At 35.0% G+C, this 13508-nt stretch overlaps 1 protein-coding gene across 1 annotated transcript in view; it reads left to right on the top strand.

The window, feature by feature from the left end:
- Positions 1–13508, top strand: part of COL24A1 (collagen type XXIV alpha 1 chain) — a 414236-nt gene that overhangs the window by 120535 nt on the left and 280193 nt on the right. The window contains exons 10-12 of the mRNA XM_027615241.2: positions 1755–1799; positions 6665–6718; positions 7906–7950. Of these exons, the coding sequence (XP_027471042.2) occupies positions 1755–1799; positions 6665–6718; positions 7906–7950 (144 nt within the window). The remainder of the gene's footprint in view (positions 1–1754; positions 1800–6664; positions 6719–7905; positions 7951–13508) is intronic.

Raw genomic sequence — 13508 nt, 5'->3', positions numbered from 1 at the left:
TGGAAGTGGCTGGTACAACATCTGGCACATAGTAGCTCAGTGAATTTCCTTTCTTCCTTTCCCCCCCTCTTTTTTCCCTCCTTCTTTCTCACGACCACTTCTCTGTTCTCTTTCTAATAGTCTAAACACAAAAGGACCAAGCTCCCACAGGATAGCCCTTTTCCTCTGCCCTCTTGATTTTTCCTTTTGTTACCTCAATGTGGCTAAATACGCTTACATATAATATAGAGAGAACACAAAAATCTGTCTTTAAACTTGTTCTCTTAGTTTTTCCGGTCTCTTCTCTGGTTCCCAAGAGACCTGTTTACTTCAGCATTTTATTGTTGCTTTAAGTTTAACATCTCAGAAGCTGCTTAAATCACTTCCTTATTTTTCAAATAGGCACCTCTTCTGATTTCCTCATTGTCTAGCCAAAGCATTACTTCCTTCTCTAATTCATTAATACAGATTGATAAAGCCCTCAGTGATTAATCCTGAATGACTCTTTGACTCCATTATTCTATATCCTGAAATTCTAAAAACTTACCTTCAGTTTGCAGTACGTTAATTTCAAGTTTTTAATATTTGTACGCTCAAAATCATTTCAGTTTTTGAGTTAGAATTTGCTTAAAATCCTATGAGGTTCTCTCTCTCTCTCTTTTTTGATTTGTTTATTTTTTTGAGAGAGAGAAAGAGAGAGAGGACACACACACACATACACACATGCATGCTTAAGGGAGAGGGGAGGAGGGAGAAAAGCAGACTCCCTACTGAATGCAGAGGCCCATGCACGGCTCCATCTCAAGACCCTGAGATCATGACCTGAGCCGAAACCAAGAGTCAGATGCTTAACCAGCTGAGCTACACAGGTGCCCAGAGGTCCTATGAGATTCCTAAGAAAAGGGAATTTTTCTTGTTGTTTTGTATATGTCAAAACCTAGTAAACGGTTGATTTACTGATTATTGATTAGAGCTATAAAAATAAACTCCAAAGTGTTCCTTTATTTCTTTCTTCCTGTTCTTTTGTTTAGCTTCCTTCATCTTGCTCACAGATCTTTCTACAAGAGAAAGGATATTATCTATTTTATGTCTTAGGGTATTAGTAATGGAGATTAAAGATTTGATTTGGGTTCTATTATATGGAAAAAAATTTTTGATACTAATTTTTTAGCTCTATAAAACCACTTTTTTCATAGGACCCATGAGCAGCCTCTTTGGTTTTTCTTGGGTCATTCATGGAGTGTGGTGACAATGATTTGGATTAGAGAAATGGCCAGATTATGGTCCAGTTTTTCAGTAATTACAAATAGATTATGTCTGAGGGCATTTTGCTTCAGCATTAACAAACTAAAACCAACTTGATAGAGCCTGGTTTGGGCTTTGTGCTGGGCATGGATACTGCTTAGGATTCTCTCTCCCTCTCCCTCCTGCCCTCCTCACTTCTCTAAAAATAAATAAATAAATAATAAATTAATAAATAATAAACTAAAATCAACTTTTAAAAGCTTCAGTAAGATTTAACAGATCCATTGCTGGATGCCAGCTTTATATAAAAGATGCTGTTTTTATTCTCTATTCAATAGTATGCTACCATTTTTGTTGATAGTAACAAATAATTCAAATACTCATATTAAAAAGATAAATAAGACATAAATTATAAATATGCATTGATGAGGAAACCAAAAGTTGGGATAAAAACAACTTAGAACCTTTGTTTAGTTTTCGGCTTGTATGAGCTTATGGTTCATAGCATGTCTTCACCTTTAACCTTGCAGGGACTCAAAGGCTATCCAGGGCTCCCAGGACTCCAAGGTGAACCAGTAAGTACTTCATTTATAAAACTTGTATCTTCTCCAGTAAAAAAGACACACATTAGTGAACTCCATTGAGAGATTATTTTCCCCCACTTATTAAAATTTCCTTCTCAGTGATTTTCACTCTCTTTAGTGTAAGACAGAATTTTTCAATTGATCATGTTATAGGTTTGTTTTTGTTTTTTTTCCTGAATCCCTGACTGACTTTAACTATCTGCCTAAGATGTTCCAGAACAGCAGTTCTTAAACTTTTGAGGTTCACAAGCCCCTTTAAGAATGTAATAAATGCTATGAACTCTTTCCCCAGAAAACACACATATTCATGCACATGAATGCACACATGCACACACACTTATTTATTTTTATTTTTTTGTTTTCATTTTTTTCTTTCACACATTTGTGTTTTTTTAAGATTTTATTTATTTGAGAGAGAGCGCGCTCGTGCTCACACACACACACACACACACACACACACACACACACACACGAGTGGAAGGGAGGGTTGGAGGGAGAGGGAGAAGCAGATTCCCCACTGAGCAGGGAGCCCAACACGGGACTCGATCCCAGGATCCTGGCAGACGCTTAACCGACTGAGCCACCCAGGCGCCCCACATATTTGATTTTTTATACGGTTTCAGGGGTTTGCCTATTTACAAAAGCCTATTAATAGCTGTTAATTTCCTGACCTTTGCATAAGGGAATGTAAATAAATTTTAATAAAAATCCAAATTAGAATAGCACATATGTTATTGTCCATTAGACACATATGCACATATTTAAAGTCAGAATAGTTTGGGAACTCTTTAGTTTTTAATCATGTTATTATTGCTCTCTCCTACCAGAAAATAATATATCATATGTCATAGGGAAAAAAAATAAAGCCATATCTCTTGTTTTCAATACAGTATATACTAGGTCAGATAAATAAAGCAGTGAAAAGGATAAGAGATAAGAAACTAACTAGGGTGATGGACACCGTTATTGCAGATTCAGCAAAGAGCCTCAGGAAGCCCTAAAGAGAGCTCCAGAAAGAAATGTGATAGAATGTCCCTGAGGGAAAGATATAAATGAAATAAAGCTAATTTTCTCTTTCATTCATGTTAAGTGGGACAGTATACTCTGTTCAGTCCTGAGGCACAGTTTTTCAAGATTACTAATTACTAGAAGTAGCAAGTAAAGTGATAAATGTCATCTGTAACAAGTGCAATCTCAGTTTCTTGAAGATCAAACAAGTGCTAAAAAGCATTTATGGGAAAAAAGTCGGAAGGACAGGAAGGATTAGTCCCTGGGGAGAAAAAAAATCTCTAGGGGTGTCTGGGTGGCTCAGTCATTAAGTGTCTACCTTCCGCTCGGGTCATGATCTCGGGGTCCTGGGATCGATCCCCGCATCGGGCTCCCTGTTCCGCGGGAAGCCTGCTTCTCCCTCTCCCGCTCCCCATGCTTGTGTTCCCTCTCTCGCTGTGTCCCTCTATCTCTGTCAGATAAATAAATAAAATCTTTAAAAAAAAATCTCTAGAAAACTGCTTTGACACAAATGTCTGGGTTCTAATAAAGAAAACCTAATATTTCACAAGTAAATGAAAAATTGACCATGTTAATACTTACAAGTGTTCTCACAACTGCTCTATAACCTAGTTCTTAGTATACTTGTTATTGTTCTGAGAGTGTGCATTTTAGGAGTCTAAAATCAGTTTTAAAGGTTGGAAAATGTATTTTGGAGCAGTTATGGCTTTCCATTCTGTTTATTTCCAGAAAAAAAGGCAAAATTGGTGGTAACTGTGAAATACATCTAAAATCATTTTGCATTTTAACTGTGAACCACTGGATATTAAGAGGAGCATAACTAGTTTGCTAGGAGACATTTACTTCTGAAAAATTTTGTAAATATCTATAAATTGGTCAACAAGCATTTGGAAAATAATTTTATCATCTGTGCAAGTGCTAGTAATTAGAGCTGTCATTTACTGAATTCTTATTAATTGCTAAACTATACCTACTATCAACTATAACTTCTAGTGGTATAATTATTTATTATTTCCATATGTTAACTAATTTAATGCACAGCAATGCTAAAGATTGTTGCAGTTTCTCCCACTTTTAAATATATTTCTACACATTGTTCTGTTTTCTCCACACAATAATCCTGTGACCTAGATATTATTATTCTACTTTACTAATTCTACTTGGTAGCAGTGCTGGGATTCCCAATGAAGTCTTGATTTTCTCAGAGCGTGTGCTTTTAATTCTTGGTGTTAGAAGTAGGACTGGGGCAAGTTTCCTATTCCTAATTTCTCCAGGGTCTAGAGATAGATCTTTGTGTCTAAATTGCTCCATTCAATCTATAGATTTAAGTGGGCCAACTTTTTTGTTTTTAACCAATTTTAAGTGCATAGTGAATTTTAAGTTGTAATGTTTGCTTTGAGTTTCTTTTGAGCTTCTGTGGTTGTCATAGTGATTTTAGAGTGTGGTTGGCATATACATGTTTATACCATATAAGACTACTGAAAGCTTACTTGTTTACTTTGTCTACTGCCATTCCAGGATAGCAGAATTTAGCCATCCCCCAGAATTTTTTTTGTGTATTTCTCTTTGCAGCTGGAATGTTTTAGATCTCTACATGTTGCCTTAACACCTTCTATGAAAATCCATTCAAAATCAGATTTCCTTTATGACTTAAAACAGATTGCTTTTTAATAGAGCTCAATTAATCTAATTTGGCTAGGAGAGGAATGAAAGGGATGGTGGTTGGTCTTAGCCAGACAGTGACCTACAGAATAAAAACAGCCCTTTTAATTTTTTCACTCCTTTCTATTGGCATACCCAAATATGAGGTTTTGTGAATGTCTGGATATAGGCCTGTGTATTTTAGAATTGGATGAAGCATAAAGGAAGCAATTGTAAATAGACTGGAGCAAATCTCATAATTAGAGGGCTTTCTCTAGAGTACTATTGGAAGTTATGTACATTTTAGAACTACGCTAGGGAAGCAGCCTTGGATGGTGGTCTCTGGAATTAGACATGCTTATTCAAATCCTCGCTTCCCACATACTAGATGAGTGACTTTCCACTGGTGACAGATACTGTATGTTTCATTTTTTAATCTGTAAAATAGGGATAATGGCACCTACCTTATAGGGTTTAGGCAGATTAAATAAGATAATACATATAAAATACTTAAAATAGTGCCTGGCATATGATAGGTGCTAAATGAATGTTATGGGAATATGATACTATATATTGAACATGTTTTTAATAAGGTGATATTTAGTACAGAAATATGGTTTCTGAAATTCATAGGATAAATCTCTCCATATGTAGATAAGAATTTTATTCTGTACTTCTCAGAAAGCCACTGTTTTATTGACATTCTGTTAAATTGTCCATTGTCATATATATATATATATAGTATGGATGAATGGTCTATACGTATATAGTTCACATATATATATATATATGTATGTGTGTGTGCATGACATGACAACTTTTGTCAGATTGTCTGAGTTCATATTCGGGCTCTGCTACTTACTTACTATAGCATCTTGGGCAAGTTTCATAACTTCTCTGTATCTTACTTTCTTCAAATGTAGAATAGAGAAAATAGTATCTATCTCATAGATGTAAAGCTGATGTAATGTGCTTGGCATAGTGAGTGGCACATAAAAAGGGCTCAGTAAATGGTAATTGTTGGAGGAAGGGGAGAGGAGGAGGGAGAGAAATGAGAAGAGAACAAAATTGAGAGAGATTCTGAGAAAAGTGGAGATAAAGATATATTAGGAGCCTTCATGTCTAATAAAATGTTCATCTGTGATCCTCCAATTGCCTTTTCCTTTGTCTGTTCTTACTATAGATTTTCCAAATTTTTAGGAATTTTATAGTGTTTTTGTACTTAAACTGAAGGTAACACTCTTCTGTGTGCTTCAGAGCAGACGGGCAAAGGGCTAGTGTCTTTTATCTCTTACAAACAATAAGAAGGAAATGAATTTTACATAATAAATAAATAATCTATGAAATTTAACATTGCTGTCACCATCTGAGTTTAAGTAAAGGCAGGTCAACATACAGTCTTCTGGCCATTTCCTTGGTTCAAGAATTATTTAATACGCCTAAACTCTGGATAAACTAATGAATGAATTTATCAATGAAAGAAAAGTAAAAACAAAGTGGAGGTATTTCTTCTCACTTGATCCCCGCCCCCCCGCCCCCCAGTTCTGTAGCAGGTTTCCTTTCTTATGCCTTTGAGTCTCCTTTCTTCAGCAAACCTTGTTTTAAAATTAAAAATACAAAGTTGTCAATTTAAAATGAGTTTACCATCCAAAGTTAGTTTTAATTTTTAGATGGATCTATGTCATGATAAAAGTACTTACCACTTAATATCCATTTCTTAATCAGACTTGCTGTAAGAATGAGTTTACTTTAGGAAGGAAGAAGAGGTTTGTTCTAAGGTTCACTGCCCCTTTTAGTCTTCTGGGGCTCATGCTTAGACATTTAAGGAGAGTTGCGAGATGATTGAGGTAAGAAGGAATTCAATGTAAAAAGATACTGGTTATTAAGAAATGTATCAACTCTTTTTCTAGAATAAGTGTCTTCTTTATGTAGTGCTGGATTTTTCCATCCTAGATTTATCATTATTAATAGTCTGTATCTCATTTAAGGCCCCTAATCTGACAGTTTTATTTTTCTATTTAATAATTTTGGCTCATTTTTATTTCAAATAGGTGATTTCAGTCAGATACACAATGTTCAGGACGCTTAGTACTTTTATGGGGAAAAATTTCTTTAAAAACTTGGGTATTATAATTGTGCCAAATTTGTTTCCTTGGGCTTCTTTTGATTTTGTTATATTGTTTCATTTATTTTATTTTTTATTTCAGGGAATTCTAGGATTCACTGGTAGTATTGGTTCACGTGGTTACCCTGGAAGGCAGGTGAGGTAACTATATTTACATTTCTCCTTTTATGTTCCTTTTCATTAATGCATTGTATGTTCTGATTTTCAGAGTTAATGTTCAAATAATAATTGGTTTATTTCTATTAAATAATGAATGCCTCATGGCAAAATAATTTCAAAATTAAAATTGTAAAAATCTTTAAAAATGTTACTGTAGAAAGTTTTGTTTAAAATGGGAGTAGGGTTTTTAAGCATGTGTGATGTGATACAGTGGAAACTTCAAAATTAAAATGCCCAAGGGTCTAATAAGATTTTAAAACAATCCTGCTACTGATTTTACAATACTGCCACTCACTATAATGAAGTAATGGTAAGAGTTAAGACTGTATAACAAGCGTTATTTTTTAATAGCAGAGTTATAAAAACTTGAGACACAGTTTGGCAGTGCTATGTATACCACTACCGAATAATTTTATCTGAAATGAATTCAAGTCTTTTTATACAGTTTTGAAAATTCATTCTAAACATTTTATATTTATTTTCCTCTCATTTATAACTTTATCTATTTCATATAGACTAATAATAGAACAAATTTTCTTCCTGAGGTTTTCATGAACTGAAGACTTACTCTTGAAATTAATTATTCATTTAGCATACTAGAAAGCTATAGTTATAATATCTTTTTTATTCTCAAGAATGAGGGAAATGAAAATGCCAAAAAGTAATCTATAGTTAACAAAATTCCATATTTTAGGCCTTTAAAAATACATGGAGAGTATTGTATATTAGAGTCTTACCACCAAGTGATGATTTGTGTTGCCTGAAAGATATATAAGTACTCAAGCATATGGAGATTGAAGTTAAAAATGTATTGATTTTTAAATTATGGGAATATATTTTAGATAAGTAGAAGTGCTTTAAAAAAACACAGTTTTCCAATGAGAAATAATTTAATTAGAATTTATTTTTTTTGCATCTTATACTGTGTGTTAATTTACCTTTTTTAAATATCTAAAATATATTTTTGTATAGATTATATATAGTACCTCTTTTGGCTCTGAAATTCTAAAACTCCTTGAACAAATATAGTCTTCATTAAGTATACCTAGTTCTGAATTTTATACTTGTGAAAATGATACCTCTTTATATGACCATTTTATTTTATTTATCAACAGTGCTTTCAAAATACTGTAGTATGATAATGATGTCTTTTGTTCACACTAGGGTTTAGCTGGACCAGAAGGTAATCCAGGTCCTAAAGGTGTACGAGTAAGTAAACATTTTCATCATTTTGTAAGCATGCTTGCATAAAAATCAAATGAAGTTTGTAAAATAGGTATCAGTTTCACACTTCCGTAGGAACTTTGAATGTAATGCCAGGTTAGCCTGAAAAGAAGTACATTTGTTTAATAGATGCTTTCCCTGTTAATAGCCACAGAAAGCAGCCTTATAGTAGTAGGTTTTACCTCATTCTTTTCTATTGTTTTCTGGCTCCTAGCATAATGTCTGGTATGTTAGAATGGACTCTATCAACATTTGTAGTATAATTTATATATGAACGTATATAGACCTAAGAAATCATGATAAAAAATACAAAGAGGCAAAAAAATTGCATATTAATTTCAAGGCTGAGATAATATGATATAAAAACTATCTGCAGTAAAAAAAAATCTGCAAAGAAGGAAATAAGCTTATCATATCAAGAGTATACCATTGCACTTCAAACCACTAAAGAGTTTAGTCACTTTTAATCATTAAGGAAGTGAGAAAATTACGATATCTTATATAGTGTGCTACAAATTAAAATCAAATCTAGTCTAGGAAAAATAAGAAAAGGTAAACTGGATTTTTTATTTTTAAAATTCTCTACCTTTAAAAGCAAGTTATTTTCCAGAATCTACGTTTATGCCTTATATTATCTAAAATACCTTTTTGAGGGGCACCTGGACGGCTCAGTCAGTTAAGAATCCGACTCTTGATTTCGGCTCAGGTCATGATCTTAGGGTGGTGAGACGGAGCGCCATGTCAGGCTCCGTTCTGGGTGTGGAGCCTGCTTAAGATTCTCTCTCTTCCTCTCCCTCTGCCCCATCCCTCTCTCTTTTAAAAAATATAAGTAAATAAAAAATAAAATACCTTTTTCAAATAAAGCATAAAGTATTTAAACAGTATGTGCTATAATGATGCTTTAAATTTAAAATTTCTAAATAATACTTTCATATGTTTTTTCTTCCTTTTATTTTGCTCTCAATCCTGTGAAGTAATTTTACAGATGAGAAAATAGCAAGCTAAGGAATTTACCAAAGTTGGCAAAGTCCTAGCTGGCCAAAGAACCAAAGTCTTCTCACATTTACCTATGTACTCTTTCCTCTCTCCTATCCTGTCTCTACCCCCATATTAAGTGAAAAATATAATCAGAAAGGTCATGTATTTTTTTATTAGGAACTGTACCAAAAGCACGTATTGACTTGGATCTGGGAAGTAGAGAATAGTGGTCAAGAACTGCCTGAGCTTAACATTCTTAAACCATAGTGTCTAGCATATAGAATGCATTTTCTATGCAGACTTTATTGTTTTATTGGAATTTGGGAGTCTTTTCTGTGCATGAACTCATAACTCCAAGACATGTTATTGGGTACCATGTAGTTTTCTCTTACTGTATTTTCTCATCTTGCTTCAGTGATTCCCAAAACCTAAGTTCTTCTTTATACCACTATATTATACATCCTTTTGTACCGTATTATACATCCTTTTGTTGCTTTTTTCTTCACTTGTATGGAAACTGTTGTCTGTGTTGTAACCCTTTTTAAGTTATAGTTTTAGGTTTCGACAGCCAGCTTTATAAAAGCACTTTAAAAAATAACAAATATGGGGCTCCTGGGTGGCTCAGTCGTTAAGTGTCTGCCTTCGGCTCAGGTCATGATCCCAGGGTCCTGGGATCAAGCCCCACATCAGGTTCCCTGCTCAGCGGGAAGCCTGCTTCTCCCTCTCCCATTCCCCCTGCTTGTGTTCCCTCTCTCACTGTGTCTCTCTCTGTCAAATAAATAAATTAAAAATCTTAAAATAAATAAATAAAATATAACAAATATATATTCTGATTAATTTAATTGATTTGATTCTTTAATTTTCCTTTGGGAATACAGGAGGGTTCAGGAAGCCTTTTTCTTTCGGCTTCACATTCACAGAGGGTCTCAAACGTAGACTTTTAACTTTAACTTCAAATCCAGATTAGATTAAAAGACAAAAATCACAAAAAACACACCAACAGGATTATAAAATGTTTTTCATTTGATTTGTGTCCTGTTACTGGACTATGCCACAGGCTACATACTGTAAATTAATATATTTATCAATCATGTTGATAAATGATCTTTTGACTGGCAGCATTATTTGATTCCATTTTTTGGTGTTATGATATTACTTTTATGTTTTAAAGATTTTATTTATTAGAGAGAGAGAGCACGCACAAGCATGAGCAGCGGTGGGGGGTGCAAAGGGAGAAGCAGACGCAGACTTTCTGCTGAGTGCGGAGCTGGATGTGGGGTTCGATCCCAGGACCCTGGGATCATGACCTGACCCATAAGCAGATGCTTAACTGGCTGACCCACTCAGGTGCCCTGATATTACTTCTAGGTTAAATGTGTATTTTGTAACCCTCTTTTGGCATTTCTTTGTGTAATTATATGCTTGGTGCCTCGAGAAGTAGAAGTGTGTGGGGCCTCTTCTGACTTTTTAGTGGCCCTACTGGTGACACAAATTTGCCTCTAACTGGATATATAACCTTCTATCTAAAAGTCAAAAGCATATATGTTGTTATTTTTTTAATGTTCTTTGTTTCATTACACGTTAAACTCTAGGAGTAGTGTCTTTTTTTTTTTAAGATTTTATTTATTTGAGAGAGAGAGAATGAGAGACAGAGAGCATGAGAGGAAGGAGGGTCAGAGGGAGAAGGAGACTCCCTGCTGAACAGGGGCCCCGAGGTGGGACTCGATCCCGGGACTCCAGGATCATGGCCTGAGCTGAAGGAAGTCACTTAACCAACTGAGCCACCCAGGCACCCCTTAGGGGTAGTGTCTTGAGAATGACCACAACCCCATGTGATTTCTTAGTGGGTGCTGCTGGCATTTTATTTCTGTTAGCATCAGCATAATAATTATTAAGAAACCTTTATGAAACACCAATATAATTACTCATTAAAATCTTTAATTGCAAAATGTTTTTGCACCCTATTCAGGCTATGTTGAGTAGAGGTCTGACTTTCTCCTGAGTTCTCAGCTGATTACTTAGTCCAATGATGAGTGTATACCAGTTAGGGTGTCTATTGTTTTTATTTATAAGCAAAAATTCAGTTGTATATATTAAAATAAAAGTTAAGTCTTTTTAAACTTGAGGCTATCTGTAGCTGGTGATTCTGAAAATATATATAGCATGTCATCATAATCATAAATGTTTTGATATCAGGAATGTTTTTGGATGCTTCATTTTACAAGAAATTTTTCACATCCTCCACACGCTTGGCTTTTAAGCAAACAAATTATAGATGCTTTACTTACTAAAGTTAAGTAGAAGGAAACTAATTTTCTCTTTTTAAAAAAATTTTGCTTGTTCATACAAACTGTAGAACATAGGGAATTTTAAAGGTGTTTTTCCTAGTCAAAGAAGAGTGCTGCTCTTACTATGGCAACACCCAACTAGCTTTCACTCTCAAAGATTAAGTCCCTCCCAAGGTTGTTATTCCAGGCAAAACAGAAATGGTTCCTGAAATATTTACTTAAAAAAATGGTAAAGTCTACATAACATAAACATTTCCATTTTATGAGTATTTTTAAGAGTATAGTTTAGTGGTCTTAGTTTGGGCTGCTATGATAGAAATGTAGACTGGGTGGTTTGTTTATTTATTAATTGATTGATTGATTTTTAAGATTTTATTTATTTATTTGACAGAGAGAAACACAGTGAGAGAGGGAACACAAGCAGGGGGAGTGGGAGAGGGAGAAGCAGGCTTCCCGCAGAGCAGGGAGCCCGATGCGGAGCTCGATCCCAGGACCCTGGGATCATGACCTGAGCCGAAGGCAGACGCTTAATGACTGAGCCACCCAGGTGCCCCTGGACTGGGTGGTTTAAATGACAAACATTTGTATCTCGCAGTTCTGCAATCTGAGAAATTCAAGATCAAGACACCAGCAGATCCAGTACCTGGTGACGGCCTACTTCATGGGCTGTAGACAGTTGCCTTCTTACTGTATCCTCACATAGCTGAGATAGAAATCACCTCTAATCACATTCATGAGGGCTCTACCCCCATGACCTAATTACTTCCCAAAGGGCCCACCTCGGAATACCATCACATTGGGGACTACACTTCAACATATGAATTCAGTCCATATCAGGAGGCAAGAAGTACATTCACATTGTTGTGCAGCCATCACCACCATCCACCTTCAGAACTTTCTCATCTTCCCAGACTGAAACTCCATACCCTTTAAATAGTAACTCCTCATTCTCACTTCCTCCCAACTTTAGGCAACCATTCTACTTTCTGTCTCTATAAATTTGACTAGTATAAGTACCCATAAAGTGGGATCATGGATGTGGGATCATACAATATCTATCCTTTTGTGACTGGCTTACTTCTCTTAGCCTGATTGTCTTCAGCGTTTGTCCATGTTGTAACGTGTGTCAGAATTTCCTTCCCTTTTAAGGCTGGCTAATATTCCATTGTATGTATATACCATATTTTGTTTATCCATTCATGTGTTAAACATTTGGGGTGCTTCTACCTTTTGGCTATTGTGAATAATGCCATTCTGCTTCTACAAATGATATTTACTTTTAAAAAAATCTGCATTCTTTCTTAATGTATATTATTATGGAAGCATTCACTCTGAAGTCACCCATTCTCTGATTAAAGTAGCCTTTATAGAATTGAGTCAAAATGGCCTCCTGTATCTCTCCTTCAAATTCTCTTATACTTGGGCTTTTCTCTGTATCTGTAAAATGATTCTGCTTTTGCCACCTCCATTTCAGCCTCTCTCTGGTTTGGTGATAATTTTTCTTTTTGTTTTCTCCTCAGAGCTCTAGTAACCTGTAAGGCCTCCAACATACCTGTCCTAAAAACCTTATCTCTTTATGAGCTCTTTCTGTGAGTCTCATATCTCCAGTTCCCTGGTAAGATAATTACATTTGAATGCCTCATCAACACCATAGACTCAAAATGAGTAAGAAAACTTACCCTCTTTCTACCAAATAGCATTCCTATTCGTTTTCTGTATTTCTACCAATGGTTACCACTTGCTTATCAGTCCAACTACAAACCTTAGAGTCATCTTTGCCTCAGTCTTTAGAGACAATTACAAAGACCTGTTGATCCACTATTAACCTAGTGAATTTTATAGACTGCAAATTTGATTGTATCAAAGCTATGCCTAAATATTTTTTTAATGGCTCACAGTATAAATTCCAAACTTTCTATCATTACATACGAGACTTTTCTTGATGTGGCCACTGCTACCCTTTCCAAGCTCACCACTTGCCTATCATGCATAGAGAACTATTTGCAATTCTGTATAAATGCCATGTCATGTCATTCTTATTGAATGAATGAATGATAGTACATTGTTAGCCCTGCTCAAATGTTGCCTCTTCTGTAAAGCTTTCCTAAATCATCCCTCTGGGTGATGTTGGTCATTCTGCCTCCAAATTTCTGTTGTATTTTGTATTTATCACATAATATATTACATAATCATATTATAATTATCATATGAAGTTATAATTATTTATTTGTATGACCTTCTTTCCTAAAAAACTGTGAACTTCTTGAGGGCACTGAC

This window comes from Zalophus californianus, chromosome 4 (assembly GCF_009762305.2).
Source record: "Zalophus californianus isolate mZalCal1 chromosome 4, mZalCal1.pri.v2, whole genome shotgun sequence".
Lineage (NCBI taxonomy): Eukaryota > Metazoa > Chordata > Mammalia > Carnivora > Otariidae > Zalophus > Zalophus californianus.
The sequence above is the reverse complement of the archived record's forward strand: the minus strand, read 5'-3'. Positions and strand labels throughout refer to the sequence as shown.